Here is a 26495-nt window from a genome sequence, read left to right as displayed (position 1 = left end):
TCACTTCCCCCTGGCCTGGAGCACTGTGACAATACTGCTACTACTGTCATAAGCTACACAGAAATAATCCGCCTCGTCCTCAGCCTGGAGCGAGCTGATGGTCAGGGTGGCTGTGTTGCCAGACTTGGAGCCGGAGAATCGGTCGGGGACCCCCGAGGCTCGACTGCTACTACCATAGATGATGGTTCTGAGGCCCGATCCTGGGACCTGTTGGTACCAGCCCACATTATAACTACCGATGTTGCTGCTGCTTCCAGAGCAGGTGATGGAGACCCTCTGGCCCAGGGACCCAGACACGGAGGACGGCTGAGTCAGCACAGCCTGGGCCCAGGATCCTAGAAGGGAGAGAGACAGAGATGGTGAGTCTGGGGTCCAGACACGATAGCGGGGAGCACAGCATGTGTGTCTTTCCAAGACCTCTCCCCTGTCCCCGCATCCAGTCACCTGTGCAGAGAGCGACCAGGGTGAGGAGCAGAGGGGACCAGGCCATGGTGGACATGGTCAGGGCGTCCTGCCGTCTGTGGCCCCACAGCTGAGCAGAGCATCCCCACAGCACTCCTTCCCCTCTTCATATGCTGAGAGGGGGCGGGGCCTTTCATGCAAATGACCGTCCTTCCCACACCACCCCCACAATGCTCTGATCACCTCTGGGACCTGGGTCAGCTTCCTGTGCCCTAAGGAGTCCAGTGGGTGATCAGAGGCGGGGTTTGTGGGGCTTGGGGATGGGAGGTCACAGCTGGGAACCCTGAGCAGAAAGCACCTGGAAGCACCTGGGGTCTCATCTCAGATCTCAGCTGCAGACCCACAGGAATGGCTTTGGATGGCCCCCTGGTGTCCTGGCCCAGACATACATCCCGGACCTAGTGATCAGAGCTCTTAGAGTCAACTTTCCCAAAACTGGCTTTGAAGTTACACAGTTCAGGAAGAGTTGTGTTGGAAAAAAAAATCCAGGTGTAATTTACCCTGTAGTGCATGTGAGTGTTACACAGTGGATGTGTGACTTAGAGATTTTAAATGAACCAAAATGTGATCATGGAGTAGGAAAAATCTAAGGTCATCACTTAAAATAGATGCCTAAACTTAACTGAAGAAAATGTTGTGGTTCAGTCACTAAGTTGTGTCCGACTCTGGCTCTGTTTTAATTTTGCATTGCCATGGTACTATTTCTAAAACATAATGTTCCTTGTAGATTCTGTTCTTTAAATAAGATCATTGTAAAGCCTTTCTGACAAGCATCTCCACTGAAGGATTTTCATGTCTTAGCAGGATGTTCTCTCTGTGAAACAGGACAGGCTGAGTTATCAGAGCCATGGGTCAGCCTCAGATCTGAGATGAGACACAGGACATGACAAGGCAGATCAGCTGTTCTCAGGAATCTCAGACGGGACCATGCACATGGTCAGACAGAGCAGCAGTCACGGCCCCAGGGGCAGAGCCCCAGGACAGGGTCTGCTTTCCCAGCCCAGGGCCCCAGCAGCTTCTCCCGGGCTCACTGTGCATAAAGTCAGTCCCACAGCAGCTGAGCACAGACACTCCTCAGCCAGGAATCATTTCCCAGGTGTCAGGACCAGGCTTTCTCTCCCCTCCTGAATCCTAACTCGATGGGCACATGGGACAGAGTGTGAACGTTCACAGGATAAATCAGCTGCTGGGTGGGCATCACTGGGTCCCCTGGGAAATGAGGGGGAACCAGGGGTGGAACAGGGAGGGGTCGAGCTGGGGTCACACCTGAGAGCCGGAAACCTGAGGCTTCTCGGGAAGCAAGGGTTAGAGAGGTTCAAGGAGGGGGATGAGGAAGTGAGTGTTTCAGGAAGATCTGGAAACTCGTTCATGACTTTCTAAGAGCATGAGCTTGGTCATCACTATGGAGGCCAACAGTGTATGTTGTAGAAAGAGCGAGGCCCAGAATTGGGAGGAAAGTCACGAATGAGGAGAGCAGGAGGGCAGGCTCTGAGCAAAGAGATGAGGAGGAGCGGGCGCAGGCTGAGGAGAGCTGGAGGGGTTCACTGGGTGGGCTCTAGGGGCTCCTTCCCTCCTCTCTTTCTGGGAAGAGGGTGGGCACTGATGACCACCTGACCCTTTCACCCTCCAACTCTGGGTGTTCGGCCCCGGGTGCAGCTTCAGTCCCAGGAGGAGGCCTGGGGGCCGCGGCTCTGAGTCTGTCCCCTGAGAGGAACCACCTGCTCTCACATCCAACTCAGTCCGCTGAGCCCGGGTGCAGGGCCAGCTCAGGGGACCGTGGGGGGGCGTTGAGGGGCTGCCAGTTCTGAGCAGGTGCACAGCGCCCCCTGGTGACGCACCCGGGGAACGTTCACGGCGGTGAGAGTGGGAGCAAGGTGCCGCTCAGTTACTTGGTTCTCAATCCTGTCTGACTCCTTTGCGACCCCGTGGACTCTAGCCCACCAGGCTCATCTGTCCATGGGATTCTCCAGGCAAGAACACTGGAGAGGGTTGCCGTTTCTTGCTCCAGAGGATCTTCCCACCCCAGGGACAGAACCCACTTCTCTTATGTCCCTTGCATTGGCACCGGGTTCTTTACCTCGAGCGACACCTGGGAAGCCTTATGAGAGGAAGCAGGGGCGCTCTTTTTTCCTGTCACCAAACACTCTTTCAATAAACAAATGAATGAATTGAATAGCAATAAGTATTACATGTCTTTGATAGTGTGCAGATACTTCTTTTTTATTTCTCCTATTGTATTTTCAGGTGATTCTGACTACTTTTTCTCTTTTTCCTACATTTATCTCCTTTTCCTTAGGATCCAAGAGTGTTTGTACTTGCTCATCAAATAGATTTGATGATTTGTCCCTAAAAACATCTGTCACCTGATTTCATCATCTCAGGCATCTCACCAGTGATGTCTATGCCTTCTCACTTCCCTTCAATATTTAGTATTCTGGTTCTTGATAGAAGTGACAATTCTACTGGATACTGGATTCTGTGGAAATTGCTTGTAGAAACTCTGGGTTCCATTTCCTTTTCCTTTAACAGAAAATGCTTCTGTGCTGGAAGCTCAGGGATGTGCATTCACTGCCCAGTGACCCAGCAAGGGCGCACTGACTCCCCTGCTCCGTGCTGCCGACTGCGACCTGGGAGCCGGGGGCAATTGCTGTGAGCAGCTCCTTCATCCAGGGGCGTGTGACCACCCCTTGTGTGCCGCTGGCCTAGGGAGGGGAGTCGAGCTGAGGGGGCAACTGTGCTGCAGTCAGGGCACACTCAGTCTGCTGGGTTCCATGGTCTCAGGGACTCCAGGAAGGGAGGGGCAAACACCTTGCCCTCGGAGCCCCATTGCTGTGGGGGAAGCAGGTTTTTGTCTCCTTCTCTCTGGCCTGAAGCACTGTGCAAACTTTCAAGCCGTCAGCCCATGAGAAACAGTAATAATCAGTATCGTTCAGCATGAACTGAGGTGGTCAGAGAGGCTGAGTTGCCAGGCTTGGAGCCAGAGAGTCAATCTGGGAGTCCTGAGGGTTGTTTGCTATTTTCATATGTCAGGAGTCTAGGGGCCTTTCCTGGGAGCTGTTGGTACCAGCTGACATAAAGACCCCCAGGGTTGCTGCTCCTTCCAGTGAAGGAGAGGGTAACCCTCTGACCCAAAGTCCCGAACATGGAGGGCGGCTGAGTCAGCATAGCCTGGGCCCAGGATCCTGGAAGGGGGAGAGACAGACATGGTGACTCTGGGGTCCTGACAGGAGAGTAGGGAGCAGGGCCTGTGAGTCTTCCCAGGGCCCTTCCCCTGTCCCCACATCCAGTCACCTGTGAAGAGAGTGACCAGGGTGAGGAGCAGAGGGGACCAGGCCATGGTGGACACAGTCAGGGCGTCCTGCCTTCTGTAGCCTCACAGCTGAGCAGAGTGTCCCCACACCGCTCCTTCCCCTCTTCATACCCTGAGAGGGGGAGGGTCCTTTCATGCAAAGGATCCCGTGCATCACACTGACCCTCCCAGGCCCTGGGCCAGGTCTCTATGCCTGACGGTGGCCAGAGAGTTGTCAGGGGTAGGGCTCTGTGGGTCTCAGGAGTGGGAGTCACAGCTGGGAGCCCTGAGCAGAGGCCACCAGGCCTTGTCAGGGAGCTCTGTCGGGGGGCCCAGCTCTGCCTCCCACCACCCAGCTTCAGAAATGGACCCCGAGCGCCCCCCACCCCTTGTCCAGGCCCAGACACACATCCTGTGACCTGGAGACCAGAGCCCTCAAGGACAGATCCTGCCTCCTGCTCTGTGCACTGTCCCCTCTTTAGCACCAGGCCAGGTGCCCCTTCTGTGTCCCCCTGAGCTCAGGGCCATCATGGGCTCCCCTCAAATCCTCAGGATGAATCTGTCCAGGGCTTCCATGACTGCTCAGGGGTCAGGACCGAGGGGCATCTGAGACACAAATTCCTCTCAGATCAGGATCAGGTCAGGGCAGTGCCGGCCCCGGAGCGGGAAAGTGGGTCTCCTTCTGTGCAGGACAGCAGGGTCCCTCCTCTGTGGGCCTCCTCCCTGGTGGGCAGAGCCCTCCTTCCTCTGTGCGTCCCCTCAGCCCTGAGGAAGAGGGGGCAGTTCTCTGAGGAGGGGGTGAAGGTGTGGAGAGAGGCCTGAGGTGGGACTCAGCATTCCTAAATGCCTGCATCTTTACCATGTGTTTGAACAAAAGAGCCTCTTGATGAAAGCGAAAGAGGAGAGTGAAAAAGTTGGATTAAAACCGAACATTTCGAAAACTAAGGTCATGGCATCTGGTCCCATCACTTCACGGCAAATAGATGGGGAAACAGTGGAAACTGACAGACTTCACTTTTGGGCTCCAAATCACTGCAGATGGGGACTGCAGCCATGAAATTAAAAGATGCTTGCTCCTTGGAAGAAAAGCTATGACCAACCTAGACAGCATATTAAAAAGCAGATACATGACTTTGCCAACAAAGGTCTGTCTAGTCAAAGCTATGGTTTTTCCAGTAGTCATGGAAAAGTTGAGAGTTGGACTATAAAGACAGCTGAGCACCAAAGAAACGATGCTTTTGAACTCTGGTGTTGCAGGAGACTTTTGAGAGTCCATTGGACTGCAAGGAGATCCAACCAGTCCATCCTAAAGGAAATCAGTTCTGAATGTTCATTGGATGGACTGATACTGAAGCTGAAGCTCCAATACTTTGGCCACCTGATGCAAAGAACTGACTCATTTGAAAAGACCCTGATGCTGGGAAAGATTGAGGAAAGGAGGAAAAGCAGATGACAGAGGATGAGATGGTTGGATGGCATCTCCAACTCAATGGACATGAGTTTGAGTAAACTCCAGGAGTTGGTGATGGACAGGGAAGCCTGGCGTGCTACAGTCCATGGGGTCGCAAAGAGTCGGACATGACTGAGCTACTGAACTGAACAGAACTTACTGTGTGTGAAGGCTTCCACACGCTGGACCCTGTCCCATGGCCTGTCTTATGAAGTGGCCCCTCCCGGGCGTCTTTCCTGCAGGCACAGGGCACCGGCTGAAGGGTGCAGGCCTGGTGATGCTCCTGGCAGTTTTTATTGAGACTCTGAAGGGCTCTGAGCAGGGTGTGTCCCCAGGGATCCTGATACATAATAGCTGTTAGGACCAACCATCCCAAATAGCAGGTTAGAGAAGGTAGAGGTCGAAGTGATTGGTTGGAAAAGAACGGTTGATTTTAGCTTGCCCTGCACTGGTGAGGTGTTACACTCTGGGTGTGTGAGATTTTAAACGAACCAAATGTGGTAATGGATTAGTGAAAATCTACAGTCATTCCTTAAAATCTGTGCATGAATTAAACTGACGGAAAATCGACGTTCTCTCTTAATTTTTCACTTACAAGGGTACAGTTCTGGAAAACTAATTATCATCGTAAGTTCTTTTTTTATTAAAAACTTCTTTTTAAATGACTTCATAGGTATCCTAGGAAATTTTAAATACTATCCAGTAAAAATATTTCTACAAAGATATTTGCATTCCTAACTTGTTTGGACTTTGACTGAGGCAGGGCTAGAACCAGCTCTTTCTGCCACATATTGCCTCTCCACTGGAGAGTGCTTATCTCTGAGCAGCCTGTGAAAACAGGGCAGGCTGAGGTATGGGAGCCATAGGTCAGCTCAGAGCTGACTTGAGGGAACGTGCGTGACAGGTCAGGTCTGCTGACCTCGGACACTCAGAAGTGACGATAGGAAGATAGGCTGAGTTAAAGGAGGTCCAGGTAAGGCAGCAGTGACCGCCCTGGCCGGGAGGGGATGAGCTGGGGTCACACCTGAAGTCTGGAGACCTGAGGCTTCTCTGGTAGGAGGGCTAGAGAGGTTGCAAGGGAGGACAAGGCTGGTCAAGGAAGCCTGGAAACTGACCCATGACCTGATAGAGTGACGTTGGTCTGGAGAAGGAGGTCGCTGGTGAAGGGTTGTAGAGAGGAGCCCAGATTGGGGAGGAAAGTCATGGATTAGAGGGGTGCTCTTAGGAAAGAGCAAGAGAGGAGCAGAAGAGGCTGCAGGGAGTGGGAGCGGTGCAAGGGGTTATTATGTATTCCTAGTGAATTCTTTTCTTATTATATGAACATATTGATGACAGTTTGGCTGAACTTCTGATTTCATATATTTCATGTTACAAGTGTTAACATAAAGTATTAATAAAACGGGAAGGAACGAGTAATGGAGCCACAAAAACTGACACAATATCAGTTTGCATAGTTCACTTCAAAATGTTGAAATTGCCACATAACCCAACAGGGAACATTTTTAAATGACACAGATGGTGACAGAGGGTCCTTGCCTGCATCCCTCTTCCACTGGGAACACCCGGGCGTTCTGTGGGCAATGGCGCAGCCTCTGCAGGGGTCTCTTATCCCCTGTCCAGGTATCCCTGGAGGCCGAGTTTCCTGAAGGAAGTTCATTCTTCTTGTATGACCGTCCCTCTGTCCTCAGTTGGATTTCAGGTCTGGGCACTGACCCCACAACAGAGCAGGAAGAACTGAGAGGCAAGCCTGTGGCTCTGAGCTGAGAGCTGCCGTGTCCCCTGGGGGCCCAGGTGCAGGACATCACCCTCCAGTGAGGACCCTGCTGCCCACGTGGGCAAGAGCCAAGGGAGGAGGTGCCAGCCTGCCTGGTCAGGACCCTGGGCTCTCAGAAACAGGCCCACAGCGCCCCCTGCTGGACTCAGACCTCCTCCTCCCCCACTTCACACCACGGCCTCCTGGAAGGGCTTTTCTCACACTTGCAGCTGGGTCTTCCTGATGTCACCGCCCAGGGCAGTAGAATGAGTCGCCTTCATCTAGTTTGGGCTTGGTCATTGATTTTTCCAGGTACCTAATGAGAGATCCAACCAGTCCATCCTAAAGGAGAACAGTCATGGGTGTTCACTGGAAGGACTGATGCTGAAGCTGAAACTCCAATACTTTGGCCACGTCATGTGAAGAGTTGACTCATTGGAAAAGACCCTGATGCTGGGAGGGATTGGGGGAGGAGGAGAAGGGGACGACAGAGGATGAGATGGCTGGATGGCATCACAGACTCAATGCATGAGTTTGGGTGAACTCCGGGAGTTGGTGATGGACAGGGAGCCCTGGCGTGATGCGGTTCATGGGGTCACAAAGAGTTGGACACGACTGAGCGACTGAACTGAACTGAACTGAATGACCTCAGACCCCTCAATGGTATGCTAATACACTAACGAATTTCAGGATTCCCTGATGTCTGTGTTTGCTCTGCCCAGCTCGTGGGTTCACTGCCAGAACACAACCACCCGACCTGAGTTTCCAGGGTTCAAACTCCCAGTGTGCCTGTGGGTGGTACCTGGTCAGGATTCTGTCTGAGCTTCCTTCCCAGGTTGATAAGGAGTCAAGGTTGAATTTGCAGGGCCTCCCGGGACCTTCCCAGCCCAGACTGCATGGCTCTGCTCTTATTTCTCTCTTTGCAAAGAGAATAGGAGTCTCTCAGGAACGACAAAGCTCTTCTTGGTCACTTCCAGGGGTTCTCATTTACCCTTGATCATGGTCCTCACAGTACTTCTTTTTGACTCAGATATTTAAAGATGTTTTTAGTCTAATTTTATAATCTTTCAATATTAAACGTTTGATATAAAAAATTATGCCTATAAATGGGAATCTCATCCTTGTCTGGGCTGAGAAACCCATCCCAGACAAGGGTTTCATCTCTGGTGAGAAACCGTTATGACCGTTACCTGATCTTCATTGGACATGGTGAAGTCTAACGTTCTAACCTTCAATTGTTAGAATCCATAGATTTAATGGAGGTGGGATTATAAGGTCTGTGTCCAAAATAGTGACATTTATCCAATATCATCTCAAACAACGAAGCAGGGAGGGAAAAGGGGGAGAGATCATGAGGCAAAAGAGGAGGAAATGAGCAAGTGAGGAGTCTGAGAGCCACATCCTAACAGGGAGGGTCTCCCAGTACCTGGAGAAGAGGGCTCTTCAGGCAGCAATCCCCATGGAAAGGGAGGCACCCAGCTTCCCTAAGGGTCAGGGTTCAGGGCAGAGCACAAAGCCTGGAGCAGGAGAGGAACGTGCGGGGGGTAAGAGAGGCCCCCTGGGGCTCCAGGGCACAGATCCTGGGCTTCTGCTTCCTCGACATCCTGCTCAGTACCTGTGAGGGACCCTGTGTATCTGGGCACATGGGCATTCTGCTTGTATATGAAGACCAGAGTGAAAAAGGGACAGTTTCGTGAACCCCATAATGATGGACCTGGATGAGGAGGTGAGACTGCCTGGATTTAATAGCACAAGTGAGAGCAGAGACCTGAACCAGCACTGGTGAGGTCACAGGCAGGGTCAGGGCAGTGATGGGTCGACACGGGAGTAGAGGACAAGCTTTCATCAGACATCCCCATCACAGGGGGATTCCCTGTGGCTGTGGTTAGTGATGAGCTGTGTGACACTGATGACCAGCCTCCTCACCAGGCTGGGGTCCAGAGTGATCAAGGAGTGTGGACTTGATCCTGGGCGTGTGGACCCACCAGGAGCCAGAGAACAGGGCTGAACCCCTGACTGTCCCTCACCTCTGTCCTGAATCACAAAGACAGGGACTTTGCCTGGAATCCCTTGTCATCATGCCATGGTGATCCCCGCTTCCCCGCTGTTCCTTCTACAGGCCGTGGGGCCCTTGGCTCTGGGCTCATCGGGGGCATCACAAGCAGAGGTACACGGGCACATCCTGGGGAGCCCCTGCTCCTGACAGTCCACAGACCACCCCAACCCTGAAGTAGGAAATACTCCAATGGGGTGGAGACGAGAGGAGGGGAGGGCAGGACAGAGCCAGCACCTGTGGGTCAGGAGAACCACTCCTGGGCTTTCCTGCCTCCTGTGATGTATCAGCGGTGCCCCTCACTCCTCATGCTCTCTGCTCTGCCCCTTCAGGAGTAGGGTTCGCACCCTGGGGGACGATCTGCCTGCTGGGATGGTCCACGGGCTCTGCTGAAGGCGCATCTGGAAAAGCCTTCTGCTCCTGATCTCCAGTGAGGGAGCTCAGCTCCACGGCTCCCTTGATCACATGGATGACCAGGGTGCACGTCAGTGGTATCAGAAGCTTTACATTTTCTGAGACTTCAGCAAAACTGACTGTACAACTGGGAGTAGACTTATTATGAACCAGAACATACCTCAAGAATTAATGGATTCTGGGGTATTCTTTAACATTTGACGGTGCTCTAAGAACAAGCCCCTGACAGGCTGAGGCTCTCGTCCCAGTTTCCCGTCTACCTGTGTCGCTGTGAGAAGCCCTGTTGCACCAGCCTGCACGGTCAGAGTCAGCCTCATCCTCAGGCTGCAGCCCGGAGACGAGCAGGAGCCCTGCATTGGCCGAGGCATCTTTGGATCCAGAAAACCTGCGAGGACCCCGGAGCCTGGTTCTTACTGGAGTCTGAGTGGTAGGATCGGAGGGCGGAGGAGGGCTCGGCTGGCTTCTGCTGGTTCCAGTAACAGCAGAGCGGCCAACACTGATTGCCGGGAGCGAGCTCCGCCCGTGGCAAAGGTCATGAGGAAGGAGGCTTGGCATACGCAAAGGCGGGATCAAGCCTCAGGAGTCTCCCTGGAAATTCTCGAGCATCTACCCCCAAAACCAGAGTCTGCCTACTTTCTGCTTTGTGCTTTCACCTACACCTCTGACTTTACAGGGGGCTGTCCCCCACTACCTCTCTCTGAAAAAAGTGTTAGCTTACAGCTCCAGTTAATAATTCCTGGGTGTGACAGTGTTTCAACCTACAAACTCCTATGGAAATCCTCTAGCCTGCGTGAATAGGTTTTTTCAGCCACATGTGATTGTTCAGAGCCTCCCAGCTGTGAGAGGGAGGAGATGTTCTAAACTGTCTAAACACAGATTCTTTTGAGTAGTTAAAAGATTGATTAGAAATTGTATCGGTGAAGGGTTTTTCACTTATTGGGCCAATGTTTGCTGCTAAGTCTCCATACCCCTTACCTACTGTGTCCTTGGCAGTGTATTGATTGATATAATGGGTTTATAGAAATGTAAGTAGTAGCCTCAATGTTTGTAACCTTGGACCCTTGAGTTAATTCTTTTCTTGACTGAGCCCACCTCACCTTTGCCCTATAGGAATGCAGCTTTGTCCAATGCTTTTTTGGAGGCTGGTGCCTGAGTTTGGAATAATCACCTTTAGAGAAAGATAAGTTTCTTAAAATGTTAACAGGCCTCCTGGCCAGAAGATGATGTAATTCACCTGAACTTTTGCATATGATAAGTTTGAAAGCCTGGCTTCGATTAGGACCAGGAACTGCTGTCCTTGCATGACTCCACCCCTTCCCCCATTATCCTCTATGCACAACTTAAGGTATAAAAACTACTTTGGAAAATAAAGTGCGGGCCTTGTTCACCGAAACTTGGTCTCCCCATGTCGTTCTTTCTCTCACCTTCTGGCTGAATTATTCAGCCTCTTTTCTTCACTGAATTTTCCTACTGAGCTATCCTCATCCTATTACTCTTTATATCTTTGATAAAATATTTAAATAAATAGGTCGCCGACGCTGTCCCCGCTTCAAATACTCTGGATCAGCAAGGGCTGGTCCCCGGCAACTGATGTCACCGCTCAGGGTGCAGGGAGCCACAGAGTCAGCTGCGGTCTGTGAGGGGACAGGGGTCTCTCCACACACAGGCCCTGATTGCCGGTCACAAGAGTCCTCAGTTCAGGGCTGCTGATCCAATGTTGATACCCACAGCAGCACCAGCTCTAGGGGCTCAGCAATCCTGTGCTGAGAGAAACCAACAAAAAACAGGAGTAGAATTCATATACCTGCAACCTTATAGAAGAAAGTTAACAATGCAGCCATTAAGTTGAGATTCTTCTAAAATATCAGTCGAAAATAATAAGAAAACACACTACTCAAGATCAGAAATTAAAATGATAGTGTTTGAAAAAGTTGGTTTGAACATGGTGGAGTATTCCAAATTCCCTTTCCCGCTAAATGGTCTTACATGGAGCAGAAGGACTGGGAAGAGCAGCTGAGGACATTTTGAGTGAAAATGTGCAGGAAGTTGTGAAGTACAGCCACACACTCTTGTTCTCACCGTGTGAAATGAATATGATTTTATGTCCATTTCAGAGCTGCTGCTACAGTGCCTGCTTTGACAGAGATGTTTCAGTCCCAGGAGGCCCATGTCTGGAGGAGAGCAGGTTTTTGTCTCACTTCTCCCCTGACCTGGAGCACTGTGCCATGATAACTACTACTTTCGTAAGTTGCACAGTAGTAATCCGCCTCGTCTTCGGCCTGGAGCGAGCTGATGGTCAAGGTGGCCGTGTTGCCAGACCTGGAGCCGGAGAATCGGTCTGGGACCCCCGAGGGTCGACTGGTACTCCTATAGATGAGGGTTTTGGGGGCCGATCCTGGGATCTGTTGGTACCAGCTCACACAATTACCACCACCGATGTTGCTGCTGCTTCCAGTGCAGGAGATGGTCACCCTCTGGCCCAGGGACCCGGACACGGAGGGCGGCTGGGTCAGCACAGCCTGGGCCCAGGATCCTGGAAGGGGGAGAGACAGAGATGGTGACTCTGGGGTCCAGACATGAGAGCAGGGAGTAGGGCCTGTGAGTCTTCCCAGGGCCCTTCCCCTGTCCCCCCATCCAGTCACCTGTGCAGAGAGTGACCAGGGTGAGGAGCAGAGGGGACCAGGCCATGGTGGACACGGTCAGGGCGTCCTGCCTTCTGTGGCCCCACAGCTGAGCAGAGCGTCCCCACACCGTGCCTTCCCCTCTTCATACCCTGAAAGGGGGAGGGCCATTCATTCAAATGACTCCTACCCACCCGTCCCTGGGCCCTGGGTCAGGCCCCTGTGCCTGAGGGTGGCCAGTGGGTTCACTGGGGCGGGGCAATGTGTGGCCCTGGGGTGGGAGGTCACAGCTGGGAGCCGTGAGCAGAGGCCACCAGGCAGCGCCAGGGTCCCAGCTCCCATCCCCCTAACCACCCTCGGAACGGCCCCCGAGCGCCCCCTGGTGCCCTGGCCCAGACACACATCCTGTGACCCGGTGACCAGAGCCCTCAGGGAAGCCCCCGACCTGCTCTGTGCTCTGTCTCCTTCTTGCCTTCAGGCCAGGAGCCCGTTCTGTGTCCCCTGTGACCTCAGGGCCGTCTGTGGGCTCCCCTCCGACCCTCAGGGTCAGTCTGTTCACAGCGCGCTTGGCAGCTCAGGGGTCAGGACTGAGGGGGCGTCTGGGACACATATTCCTTTTATCAGGGTCAGGTCAGGACAGTGACGATCCCGTGGAAGCAGCCTCCTGACCGTGCAGGACGGGGGTGCTTTCTCCTTCATTAGAAATGAAGCAGTGCCTTACACACGCACACACACACACAGATTGCTTCGAGGTCCTTTCCTAGTGGATAATAAGCATTTTGTTTTTATACTCTGTGACCCCACTGTACTAGTTCCTGGTCTCCTCTTTCCCAAGTTAAATAAAACATCTGCCACGTGTTCACTCCCCATAGGCTTGGAAAGCAGAAGCCACCTTTCTGAGGGAGGCTAACTCTGCTCCCAGCTCCCAGGACACGGAATGAAGGTGACTGTGGTGGCACCACCTGTGTCCAGGTGCCCGGATCAGCATCACCCCTGTCCTCCTCTCTTTCACCCGAGGATAGGAGCCCCCAGTCGTCAAGGAATCTGAGGGACAGCGTCTGGAGCCAAAGGACCAATCGCGGCTCCTGAGGGCTGGGGACCTGCAGGAATCGTGGTTTGGGGTCTCTGGCTGGGACCTGTTGGTTCCCGGACACCTCACACCGTCAGCTCTGCCGCTCTTTCCAGGACTAGAGGACCTGAGCACTGAGCTGGACAATGGGCCCGGCTGAGACACCGCAGACTGCGCTCAGGACTCTGTGCTCAGCGGGGAGGGGGCAGGTGGCACGTCACTGCTACAGAGCCTGACTCTGAGCAGGTAGATTGACCCTTGTGTGGTGTCAGGAACCACGGTCCTTCCTTCTGACCTCTAAGGGCTCCGCCCCGTCCCCGCTGCTCACACCCCTCCAACTTCTCAAGAGAAACAGGTATAAGGAAGCAACACTGTAAATAATGCAGGGCCTGCACAGCCCGGCTACTCACTGTTTTCCTGGAAGAAAATATTTCACTCTTGCTCAAATTTTCTTTTATCTTTCTTGCTGAATGTTTATTATCATACAAATACGGTCAAATTTTACGATTTTTTTAATTACTGGGACCAGAGTAACACACATTTTTGAACTACTTTTAAATGTATAGAATTTTAAAGTTATATACTATTTTTAATAATTGTGGACTTGAACATTTCCCTATTCATTCTCATTAATTTTCAGCATAATTTCATATTTATGACTCATTGGAAAACTCCTTTTGCTAGGAAAGATTGAGGGCAGGAGGACAAGGCGATGACAGAGGTTGAGATGGCTGGGTGGCATCACGGATCCAGTGGACTTGAACTTGGGCAAACTCCAGGATAGTGAGGGACAGGGAAGCCTGGTGTGCTGCAGTCCATGGAGTCAGACTAGGCCTAGCGACTGAACAACCAGTAGCTTTACAATGTTATGTTGTGCTACTTTTAATGACTTATCTCAGTGACACTCAGGGTTTTGAACGACAGATGAGGAGTAACTGTTCACTGTGCCTTTAATTTCTCTTGCATGTTTGTCCTTTCAGCGCACAGCCTTCTGATCTTCCTCAGATTTATCTTTAAGTGTTTTCTGTTGATTGTATCATACATGTTAGTGGTTTTATTTTGAGAAACTGGAGGTTCATTACTCAACTACAAAATACAATTCATTTCTGCATGTTGACTTTTATATCACAAAATCCCAAGTGAAACAGTCACAGAAGCCTGTCTTATTGAGCCCTTGACCCTGAGCTGGGCCTGGCCTGAAACCACCTCTTCTGGGCTCAGCCAATGTCTTCATCAAAAAGTTTTTATCTCTGAACAAGCAATGTTTGCCCAAGAAAACCTGCATTGGATAAGAGTATCTTAGCAATCTAAAAGCTCAATTGAAGCAAAAGATACAATATTATCAAATCTGCTGCTACTGCTGCTGCTGCTAAGTCGCTTCAGTCGTGTCCAACTCTGTGCGACCCCATAGACGGCAGGCCACCAGGCTCCCCGTCCCTGGGATTCTCCAGGCAAGAACACTGGAGTGGGTTGCCCTCCTCTGTGTGTCCCCTCCCTGGTGGCCAGAGCCCTGCTTCCTCTGTGTGTCCCCTCAGCCGTGCAGAGGAGGGGGCTCTTCTCTGTTGAGGTGGGAAGGTGTAGGGGGAGAGGCCAGGGATGTGACTCTGGATCCCTAAACACCTGGATCTTTACTGTGTGTGAAGCTTTCCACACAGTGGACCCCCATCGCTGTGTCCTCTCTTATGAAGTGACCCCTCCTGGGCGTCTCTCCTGCAGGCACAGGGCACAGGCTGCAGGGAGCAGGGCTGTAATACTCATAGCACTTTTTATTGAGAGTATGAAAAGCCCTGAGCAGCGTCTGTTCCCAGGGAGCCTGATACGTGGTGGGTGGTAGGACCCCATCCCAATCAGTGGGTCCGAGAAGACACAGTTCAGGGAAAGTTTGGCTGGATAAGAATGGCCCGACTGTAGTCTGTCCTGCGCTGCACGAGTGTGTTACACTGTAGGTGTGCCTTTGAGACTTTTGTAAATATTTATTTATCTGTTTGTCTGGGAGCTGTCTTAGTTGTGGCTTGTGGGATCTAGTTCCCCGACCAGGGATGAAACCAGGCTGACTGCACTGGGAACACGGAGTCTTAGCCACTGGACCACCTGGGAATTCCCTGAGACAGTAAATGTAGGAAAATATGTCAATGGATTAGTGAAAATTCTAAGGCCATTACTTTAAATACGTGCATGAGTTTAATTGAAGGACAATCTATGCTTATTTCAATTTTTCATTGACAAGAGTTCCATATGTGAAATATGATGATCTTTGTAAGTTTATTTTCTTATTAAGAAAATATTAAATAAATGACACAAGGTGAATCTTCTGAAAATTTTTATTAAATGAAGTAAAACTTAATTTTTACACGGATATTTGCATTATTAATTTTGGGGGGTCTGAGTGAAGCAGAGCAGGAACCAGCCTCTTTCTGCCACTTCCAGCATCTGCACTGCAGGAGTTTTATTCTGATGAGGAAGGTGTGTGTCAGAACACGGCAGTCTGAGCGGTCAGAGCCATGGGTGAGTCTCAGATCTGAGATGAGGGGCAGTACATGCAGGTCAGATCTGCTGTTCTCTGGAAGCTCAGCAGTGACCACAGGAGGTTAACCGGAGTTAGACACGGTCCAGTCCGAGCAGCAGTGGCAGCTGCGTGAGGGAGGGCACAGGGCCGCCGTGGGCCTGCAGCACCGGGTGAATGCAGTGTTTTGGGGACAGTAGCAGTTATAATCAGCCTCAGCCTCAGGCTGCAGCCCAGAGATGAACGGGGGCCCTGCATTGGCTGAGGCAGCCTTGGATCCAGAGAAGTGACTGGGGACCCCGGAGCCCTGGGGCTTATCGGAGTCTGACTTGAACATCAGGAGGTCCTGGGGAGGGCTCCCTGGCTTCTGCTGGAAACAGGACATTTGCTAGCCACCAACATGGACCCACTGTTCAGGGTGCAGTCTGGGAGTCTGGCTGATGCTCCCGGAGACGCAGAGGGAGAGGCTGGCTGAGTCAGCACACGCTGGGAGAGGGAACCTGCAGACACAGACACAGGGGAGATGGGGCAGGAGCTGCAGGAAAACCATCGAAAAAGCCAGGATATCGTACTTTCCCTTGTGGTTCAGCTGGTAAAGAATCCATCTGCAACACGGGAGACCTGGGTTCAATCCCTGGGTCGGGAAGATCCCCTGGAGAAGGGAAAGCCTACCCACTCCAGTATTCTGGCCTGGAGAATTCCATGGACTGTATAGTCCATGGTTTCACAAAGAGTCGGCCATGACTGGGCGACTTTCACTTTCACATCATACTTTTCGAGGAAGGTACTACTTTGGTCTCATAGAAAATATAAGTAAAGAGATTACTTTTTCCAGGAAAACCTGGAAATTTTATCATTGAATTACTTCACAAAAGACATAATATATACTTATTTACTGGAAATATCTAACAAAATATCTAGCAAACTCCAGCAACTATACTTTGTTCCCGTAGATTTGCTTGGTATGTTTATTTTATAAAACATTGCAAAAGATGTAAAATTTCCTAGTTCTTTGAGAAAGCAGTTTAAGTGGTGGACATTCACCTGAAAATAAAACCCGTAAGTGGGAAGATTATAAATCACTCTGGTTAAATAGTGATCCAAATACTCTAAAGAAAAAGTTAATACAGTAATTCCATTATCAGATCAAGTGTTAGTGTTTCCATATACACTTCCGTATAAATTGGAAGACATTTAAAAAATAGATTGAACACCAATAATAGCACAAACCACAGCAACACAGGAACAAAAAAACACATTTGCAATATCCTAATACACACTCATCACACACACCTAACTCCAACAGGTCACCCCTGGGGCCTCTGCCCAGAGCTGTGTCTCGTCCTCTGCACAGACTCTCCCAGGAGCTGCTTCTACTTGGAGACACATTCTGACTCCTCACGTTTCCACGTCTTCTCCCTGACCCAGACTTGCCAAAGACTCCACATGGATGAGAAGGAGGGACCAGAATCTGAACTGGCTGGTTAGGTTACCAGGACCAGAAGCTCCCAGGGGACAGACCTCAAAGGGAATAGGGACCCCAGTCAGGGAGGACAGTTTGCACAGTCTCTGGATCTCTGAGTGGTTTCCCAGTTTTCTGGCCTGGCACCCCCTCTGGGACTCTGCATGGCACCCCCTCCTGGCCATGGGCACCTCCTCTGGCCCCTGGGATGTCCCAGCCTCCATGCAGAGTGCTTGACCTAGAGAACGCGGCGGAAGCATAGAAGCTGGTCACTTGGGTGATCTGTTAATACGGGGCAGACACACATCATAGCGGACAGGGATGGAGGTTTTCTTTCATACACATTTGTCACTGGGTAAAAAATTCTGTTGAAATTACAAAAGTCCTTGAAGAGCAGACTCATGAATCCCCTATATTCTCACCCAATATCGACCCTCTTCAGTGTGATTTCCCTCTTTCAATCTTCCACTCCTCTTAGCCCTCATCTTACGTCATCACTGAAAGGCAGTAATCACCTCAACATCGTCACTTTCCCTGGGACACTCTTTAGTACATATCGCGTGTGCACCCAAGCAATCAATTCCAACTACTGTCACAAGGATTCATTTGGTTCTTATTTTCCCCAGTGGTGAGCTAAGTGAATGTTGTGTGTGCTACGTCACTTCAGTCCTTTGCGACTCTTTGCAACCTCACGCACTGTAGTTCACTAGGCTCCTCTGTCCATGAATTCTCCAGGCAAGAATACTGGAGTGGGTTGCCATGCCCTTCTCCAGGGGATATTCCCTACCCAGAGATCGAACGCACGTCTCTTACATCTCCTGCACTGGCAGGCAAGTTCTTTGCCACTAGCTTTCCCACCTGGGAAGCTCCAAGTGAATGTTGTACAGATTGACAAAGTGAAGGATAAGGGATCTGTTCTGCAGCTTTGAAGTTCACGACATCATATGTGTCACTGAAATTTGGTCTAGATTGGCTTACGTTTTACAGGCCTAGGGAACATTTGCTGTGGACCAAGACCAGGAAGGTTATGCAAAGACAGACCTTCCTCCCAGATAGGTGCTGAGTTATGAAAATACTTGATGAGGTGGAAACTCTCAAGGCAGGTCAGGAGGCACCCTCTAAACTGTGGGTCTGCTGATGGGAGGAGAGTGGGGAGGCGCCATCACTGGGGTTTTTGTCTCACTTCTCTGCTCGTGTCACTGTGGGTTACACGAAGCTGCTCCCACTGCCACGGTCTGCTCCACAGATGTAGTCAGCCTCATCCGCCTCCTGGACCTTCTGGAAGGTCAGGTACCTCCAGGCCAGAGCCCGAGCCTGAGAAGCGGTCAGAGATCCCATCCCCCTGGATCCAGCAACACCACTGGTGCCCACTCACTTCAGGAAACGGGGACCCCTCCCTGGGACCTTCTGGTGCCAGTCCACATAGTAGCTGCTGTAGCCACTGCTCAGGGTGCAGGTGAGTTTGGCCGAGGCTCCCAGGGAGGCAGATGCAGAGGGCGGCTGTGTCAGTGCAGGCTGGGAGAGGAACCCTGAAAGCACAGACACCCTTTATGTCCTGAGGAAGGACAGGGAGGTACGTTTCCTGCATGTGGTGGGGGTGGTTAGGGAGGGGGAGTCAGGGTCCTGAGGGCTGTCCTGACCTGTGCAGTGAAGGAGGGGCGTCAGAAGGGAGAGGGGAGTCCAGGCCATGGTGCAGCCGCCCCGGAGCTCTGCTGAGGCTGCTACTGCCCATCTCCTATGCCTCCACCCCCAGGAGAAAGGACCCCTCATACAAATGTGCCCCTGTCCTCTGACCAACCAAACATTTCCCTGAGTTCTGTGCGTTGCCCAGGGTTCAGTATCACATCTGGGAGGGTGACCTGAGCTGGTTCTGTCCTGAGGTTCCCCAGGGACACAGAGAGGACCCGCACCTGAGAGTCTGAGACCTGAGGCTTCTGAAGAAGGGAGATGTCGGAGAGGTTCAAGGGGAGGATGAGGAAGTGAGTGTCCCACTCAGGAAGATCTGAAAACATGTCCATGACCTTTTGACAAGGTGAACTTGATCATGCTGGAGGAGGTCACGGGGTGGAGGGTTGTAGAAAGAATGGAGCCCAGGACTGGGGAGGAAAGCCATGAATCAGAGGGGGAGGGGGAGGGAAGGAAGGCTCTTAGGAAAGAGCTGAGGAGGGGCAGGAGGAGACTGAGGGGAGCTGATGGGACTGGGATCTGGGAGCTCCACCTCTCCTCTGATCCTGGGGAAGAGGGTGGGGCCTGATAAACACCTGAGCCCAAAACCCTCCAGTTCTCACTCATGGGCCCCCTTTGCAGCTTCACTCCCAGCAGGAGGCCTGGGGGTTCAGGGCTCTGAATTTGTCCCCTGAGAGGAAGCACCTGCTGTCACGTCCAACTCAGGCCAGTGAGCCTGGGGACTCATCCAGTCAGGGGACCATCTGGTGTGTTCAGGCTTTGCCAGTTCGGAGCAACTGCACAGCGCCCCCTGGTGACGTGCTCGGGGAATGATCATGGTGAGGAAATTGCAAGGAACGAGGGGCAACTGCCTTTTCTCAGGTCATCAGATACTCCAACAACGAACAGATTCATTAAATGACAATAAGTATTACATGTCTTTGAGTTCAACAGGTGAACGTCTTTTTTACTTTCACCTGTTGTATTTCTGTGTTTCTGCCTGCTTTGTTCTCATGGTGGTGGTGGTGTAGTTGCTAAGCTGCATGTCCCACTCTTGGGACCGCCGTGGTCTGTAGCCCGCCAGGTTCCTCTGTCCACGGGATTCTCCAGGCAAGAACACTAGAGTGGGGTGCCATTTCCTTCTCCAGGAGATCTTCCAGACCCAGGAATCGAACCTGGGTCTCTTCATTGCAGGCAGATTCCTGCGTTGTAGGCGGATTCTTCACCGATTGAGCTATAAGGGAAGCCCACTTTGTTCTTGTAACTGTATTTTTTGCATTTATTTCCTTTTCCCTTTTCCTCAAAAGTGCTTATACTTCCTCATCAAATAGATTTGATGATTGTTCACTACAAATATCTGTCACCTGATTTTATCATCTGAGTCATCTCAGCATTGATGTCTATGTACATCTCTTTTCCCATCGTTACTTATTTTCCTAGTTCTTGATATCAGTGATATTTTTTTACTAGATCCTGGACTTTGGGGATGACCGAGTCATTTCCTAGGTAGGATGATAAGAAGTCTAGGGGTCCTCAAGGAGAGAGGGTTCTGGAATTCTCAAGGAGAAAGAAAGGACAAACTTTTTTCCCCTCTACATTCTTTAGGATTATATAACAATAATGTATCCTGCCTGAGGACAGTCTCTGGATTAAACCTTCTGGCTAATCCTGTTATCTTAAAATGTAAATTACGGGAGTAGGTCTGGTGAGGTCTTTACAACCTCCAGACATTCTTTGGATTCATTCAATTCAGTTCAGTGGCTCAGTCGTGTCCAACTCTTTGCAACCCCATGAATTGCAGCACGCCAGGCCTCCCTGTCCATCACCAACTCCCGGAGTTCACTCAAACTCACGTCCATCGAGTTGGTGATGCCATCCAGCCATCTCATCCTCTGCCATCCCCTTCTCCTCCTGCCCTCAATTCCCTCCAGGCATCAGAGTCTTTTCCAACGAGTCAGCTCTTTGCATGAGGTGGCCAAAGTACTGGAGTTTCAGCTGTAGCATCATTCCTTCCAAAGAACACTCAGGGCTGATCTCCTTTAGAATGGACTGGTTGGTGGATTCATTTTGATATTTGGCAAAACTAATACAATTATGTAAAGTAGAATGGACTGGTTGGATGTCCTTGCAGTCCAAGGGACCCTCAAGAGTCTTCTCCAACACTACAGTTCAAAAGCATCAATTCTTCGGCACTCAGCTTTCTTCACAGTCCAACTCTCACATCCGTACATAACCACTGGAAAAACCATAGCCTTGACTAGACGGACCTTTGTTGGCAAAGTAATGTCTCTGCTTTTGAATATGCTACCTAGGTTGCTCATAACTTTCCTTCCAACAAGTAAGCGTCTTTTAATTTCAGGGCTGCACTCATCATCTGCAGTGATTTTGGAGACCAAAAAAAAAAAAAAACCCAATTCTGACACTGTTTCCACTGTTTCCCCATCTATTTCCCATGAAGTGATGGGACCAGATGCCATGATCTTCGTTTTCTGAATGTTGACCTTTAAGCCAACTTTTTCACTCTCCTTTTTCACTTTCATCAAGAGGCTCTTCAGTTCCTCTTCACTTTCTGCCATAAGGGTGGTGTCATCTGCATATCTGAGGTTATTGATATTTCTCCCAGCAATCTTGATTCCAGCTTCTACTTCTTCCAGTCCAGTGTTTCTCATGATGCACTCTGCATATAACTTAAATAAGCAGGGTGACAATATACAGCCTTGACGTACTCCTTTTCCTACTTGGCACCAGTCTGTTGTTCCATGTCCACTTCTAACTGTTGCTTCCTGACCTGCATATAGGTTTCTCAAGAGGCAGGTCAGGTGCCTGCCTCTCAAGAGGCAGGTCTGGTATTCCCATCTCCTTCAGAATTTTCCACAGTTTATTGTGAGCCACACAGTCAAAGGCTTTTGCATAGTCAAGAAAGCAGAAATAGCTGTTTTTCTGGAACTCTCTTGCTTTTTTGATGATCCAGTGGATGCTGGTAATTTGATCTCTGGTTCCTCTGCCTTTTCTAAAACCAGCTTGAACATCAGGAAGTTCATGGTTCACATATTGCTGAAGCCTGGCTTGGAGAATTTTGAGCATTACTTTACTAGCATGTGAGGTGAATGCAATTGTGCGGTAGTTTGAGCATTCTTTGGCGTTGCCTTTCTTTGGGATTGGAATGAAAACTGACCTTTTCCAGTCCTGTGGCCACTGCTGAGTTTTCCAAATTTGCTGGCATATTGAGTGCAGCACTTTCAACAGCATCATCTTTCAGGATTTGCAATAGCTCAACTGGAATTCCATCACCGTGGATTCGTTGGAGAGTATATAACTCCATTGCTAAGACTAGCAAGGGGCTACTCTTTGTACCCCCTTCTGATGCCTATGTCAGAAGCGTTCTCTATCTCTTTTATACTTTAATAAAAGTTTATTACACAAAAGCTCGTCTCTGGCCCAGGATTGAATTCTTCTCCTCCTGAGGCCAAGAATCCCGGCGTCCTTGCATGGTTCAGCAACAACCTTTCAGGGAGATTACATGAAGCAACTTGTTGGGAGCAGCCCAAGCACGAACCAACCTGGGGGAGTGGCGCCGCAGAAGAATAAGGAAAAATAAGACTCAGAAATAAAGTGGGGCTCAGGGGGCTGATGCCATTTTAGGCAAAAGCCCAGATCCTGATCCTTGCAGGCCTTTTATTGTTGACTTCTACTTCCTTAACGTGCTCCAGAGATATCTGTCCTTTACAATCTCAGATTGGGGATAAAGACATACAATGCACAGTCCTTCAGGCCTTTCATGACTCTGTTTAGCCCTTCTGCTAGTGACGCCCTTTCTCAGCAACTCCCTCAAGGCTCTGGAGCAGGCACTAAGGGTTTTCCATCAGTCACATCAGTACTTCAACACCTTGTTTTCAAGATGTCTTTCCAAGATGTACTTGTAACTACTCCCAGCCCTTCACCTGGGGTTGATGAGAAAGTCATTCTTATTTTTCAAGGAGGCCCTGTTAATTACACTACAGGCCTGTGCATAGCATATTCCCTACATATCCCCCTTTTTTATTTTTTGAAGCTTATTTTTGGTGATTATTGGCAATCATAGAAGCCAAAGTGATAGTGGCTAACTGCTGTTGTTGTCTGAAAGCAGCCCTGTTCATTATAGTACAGGCCTGTGTATAGCATATTCGCTACAGAAACTGTGATTCCTATTTCCTGTTCTTTTTATCTGGAGAGCCCCCTGCAGCAGAAGGTCAGGGGTGTGTGTTCACTACCACTGACCCAGCAAGAGGGGCACTGACCCCAGTTCTCTGACCTGCCGACTGACCTGGGAACACAGGGCAACGACTGTCAGCAGCTCCTTGCATCCGGATGGGTGTGAAATCCTCCTCTGCTGGGCTGCTGCCCTCAGGGAGGGGTGTCAGGCTGAGGGGGCTGCTGTGCTGCAGTGGGTGGACGCTCAGCCCCCTGGGCTCCCTGGCCTCAGTCGCCAGAGATGGAGCTGGTGACTACAGGGCCAACCGCCTGTGCCCACCTGGTATTCAGCACTGTTGACCCGGGGGAGCCCCACCTCCCCTGGGGTCAGGCTCATGTCCTTGCTGGCCCCACAGTCACAAACAGGGGACAGGAGCGCAGACATGCCTGCCTTGTCCCCGGGGTTCTGCTCAGTCACCTGCAAATGGGGACTCGGACTTGGTGACTGAACAGATCTGCGTGCTAAGCAGATCCACTCATTATCCGCAGTAGTAATGGGAACAAGGCTTTGAGGAGCTGTGATTTCAAAACACAAGCTCACCAGGAATCAATGACACAGTGGCTATAAAAGTGGCATAAAGCAGAAGATGACCTTGGGATCTTTTACTATTTTTGGACTGAGGGAAATGTTAAATTATAAACATACATAGAAATAGCTTAGTCTTAATATAAAGTATCTTAACAGACCCAAGACCAGGATTGATAAGAACTAATAACTTTCAAAATTTGCTTTATTATTTTTGTCTGTAATTATTGTTTCTATGTTTAGGACCCCATTGTACTTGACCCAGAGCTGCCTACCTGAACCCCATCTGACCAGTCCAAGGTTACCGGACATAAACCCTTCTCTCAGGACATCCCTGGGGCTTATAGAATGCTTCCCAGGACCAAAATCAAAGGTCAGCCTCATGTCCAGTGATGTGAATGATTAATTAAGGGAGGGAACTCAGCTCCACGGCTCCCTTGATCACATGGATGACCAGGGTGCACTTCAGTGGTATCAGAAATTGTTTAAATTTTCTGAGATTTCAGCAAAACTGACTGTACAATTGGGAATAGACTTATTATGAACCAGAACATACCTCAGGAATTAATGGATTCTGGGGTATTTTTTAACATTTGAAGGTTCTCTAAGAGCAAGCCCCTGACAGGCTGAGGCTCTCGTCCCAGTTTCCCATCTACCTGTGTCGCTGTGAGAAGCCCTGTTGCACCAGCCTGCACGGTCAGAGTCAGCCTCGTCCTCGGGCTGCAGCCCAGAGAAGAGCAGGAGCCCTACATTGGCCGAGGCATCTTTGGATCCAGAAAACCCACGGGGGACCCCGGAGCCTGATTCTTACTGGAGTCTCAGTGGTAGGACCAGAGGACCGCGGAGGGCTCGCTGGCTTCTGCTGGTTCCAGTAACAGCAGCGTGGCCGAAACTGATGTCACTGCGCAGGGGGCAGGGAGCCACAGAGTCAGCTGTGGTCTGTGAGGGGACAGGGGTCTCCCCACACACAGGCCCTGATTGCTGGTCACAGGAGTCCAGGGCCTCAGGGCTGCGGTGTGGTCACTCACAGCAGCGCACCAGCTCTAGGGGAGAAGCTAGTCTGTCCTCAGAGAAACCATTAATAAACAGGGGTGGCCCGATCTACTTGCAACTTTTTAGAAGAAAGTTAACAATACAACCATTAAATTAAGATTCTCCCGAGATACCAAATGAAAATATTAGAAAACCACGTGAGTTATGATCAAACTTAAAATGATCACGTGTCTGTACAAGTCAGGGGGAACATCGTGGATTATTCTAGATTCACTTTCCCCTTATGCTCTTACATGGAGCAGAAGAACAGGAAGAGCAGGGGAGGGGCTTCAGGGGAAATATGTGCAGTAAGTTGTGAAGTGTGGCCCCTCCGTTCTTATTCTCACCACGTGAAACAAAGTACGACTTTATGTCCATTTCTGAGCTGCTGCTACAGCGACCACTTCCCACAATGGTTGGTAATTGTGTTCCTTGCTCAGTAGCTGTGTTTGAGGCCCGATTCCACCAGCCAAAGATCCGCACTGCTTGATTTGGAGCCTATTAAGCAAAGTTCCTCTGATACAGTGGGAAATATGTCATTTTGTGTGCATGAAAATTGAGGATAGGGCAATTGTAAGGCTTAAAGAAAAAGGCAGAATTAGAAAGAATAATCCCACTTATTCCAAAATACATCACTGTTAACTGTGGCCCCACAGCCCAGGCGGCCAATGTGCAGACCCCGCACGTGTGTGTGAAAGGGCAGTGACAGGGAGCAGGACAAAGGCGTGTGACCTGTGCTCTGTGACCCCATGTGCGGGTGAGGCCGGGAGCTCAGGGTTGGGGTCACTTCCCCCTGGGTGAGGCCTCCTTTGAGCAGCAGGGCTGAGTCCCAGCTGAGCAGGAGCAATCTGCCTCATCATCGGGCTAGAGCCCAGAGATGGACAGGGGACCCCACCTGACCCGGATCCCGCCAGCCTCGCTGAGACCCTGCGGGCGGGTTGTGACTCCTGTGCTCAGGAGCTTGGGGCTCAGCACGACTGAAACGGCAGCCAAATCGCCCCCTCAGTGCCAACAGTGTTGCTGTTCCCAGGCAGGTGAGTGTGGCTGAGTGTCCATAGAGTCACTGACCCTGGCTGAGTCCACCCTGCCTGAGCCCCGGACTCCATGAGGGGACAGAGGAGGCTGAGAACAGGACTTGCTCCCTGTGCAGGAGAGCGGGCAGAGGGCTTGGGGACCTCACAGGGCTGAGATGCGCTGATGGATCCCCACCTCAGACACTGAGATAGAGAACTAACAGACCCTGTGTCCCCAGCGATGGGAGACAGATTTTCTGTGTCCTTTGAGACCCTCTCCTGGAAATGGGCTGCTGAAGGGGGGCTTTGAGGAGAGAGGGGAGACGAGCACCTCCATGCACGGGCAGACCAGCCAATGACCTGCACCCAGGGTGGGGCAGCAGCAGCAGAAGGTCCAGCAGAGCCTGAGCAGGAAACCCCTGGGCTGCCCCACCTCCTGCAGTGAGACGGAGTCCTGGTCTAGTTCCCGCTGGCCTGGAGCTCTGGGGGAGCCTGAGAGGCAGACACAGGAAAGGCAGGAGCAGCAGCCTGGGCCTCAGCTCAGCCCAGGGACAGCCAAGGAGCTGACACAGCTGTGTCAGACACAGCTGTACGCTGTCTCTCTGGTTCTGACCTGACCGTCATGGACTCTGTCCACCAGGACCTGCCTCTGGCATTCAGGGCCTTCTGCTCAACTTCAGATATTCATATAAAATATGGTTGCCAAAAGCAAAGCCTTGGTGAGGGCAAAGAATGAAGAAGAACTGAAAAGATTTCCCAGACCAATTTCCTGGTGTGGGGCTCAGACCCCTGTTTTAAATCAAGCAAACAACAGAAGTGGCTGTTCTGGCAGAAGATGCTTCAGCCCCGAGAGGCCCATGACTTGGGGGAGAGCAGGTTTTTGTCTCACTTCCCCCCTGGCCTGGAGCACGGTGCCATTATTGCTACTGCTGTCATAAGCTGCACAGAAATAA

General features: G+C 50.9%; 2 gene segments (V, D, J or C); both read right to left on the bottom strand.

Annotated features, from left to right (window-relative positions):
- Positions 1-554, bottom strand: LOC133244080 (immunoglobulin lambda variable 1-40-like). The segment is given in 2 exon segments: positions 1-335; positions 445-554. Coding segments are annotated over 2 exon segments (390 nt in total).
- Positions 555-11416: 10862 nt separating this feature from the next.
- Positions 11417-12173, bottom strand: LOC133244082 (immunoglobulin lambda variable 1-40-like). The segment is given in 2 exon segments: positions 11417-11954; positions 12064-12173. Coding segments are annotated over 2 exon segments (429 nt in total).
- Positions 12174-26495: the final 14322 nt, after the last annotated feature.

This window comes from Bos javanicus, unplaced genomic scaffold (genome assembly GCF_032452875.1).
Source record: "Bos javanicus breed banteng unplaced genomic scaffold, ARS-OSU_banteng_1.0 tig00002616_1, whole genome shotgun sequence".
NCBI lineage: Eukaryota > Metazoa > Chordata > Mammalia > Artiodactyla > Bovidae > Bos > Bos javanicus.
Note: the sequence above shows the minus strand (reverse complement) of the source record. Positions and strands in the feature narration are given on the sequence as shown.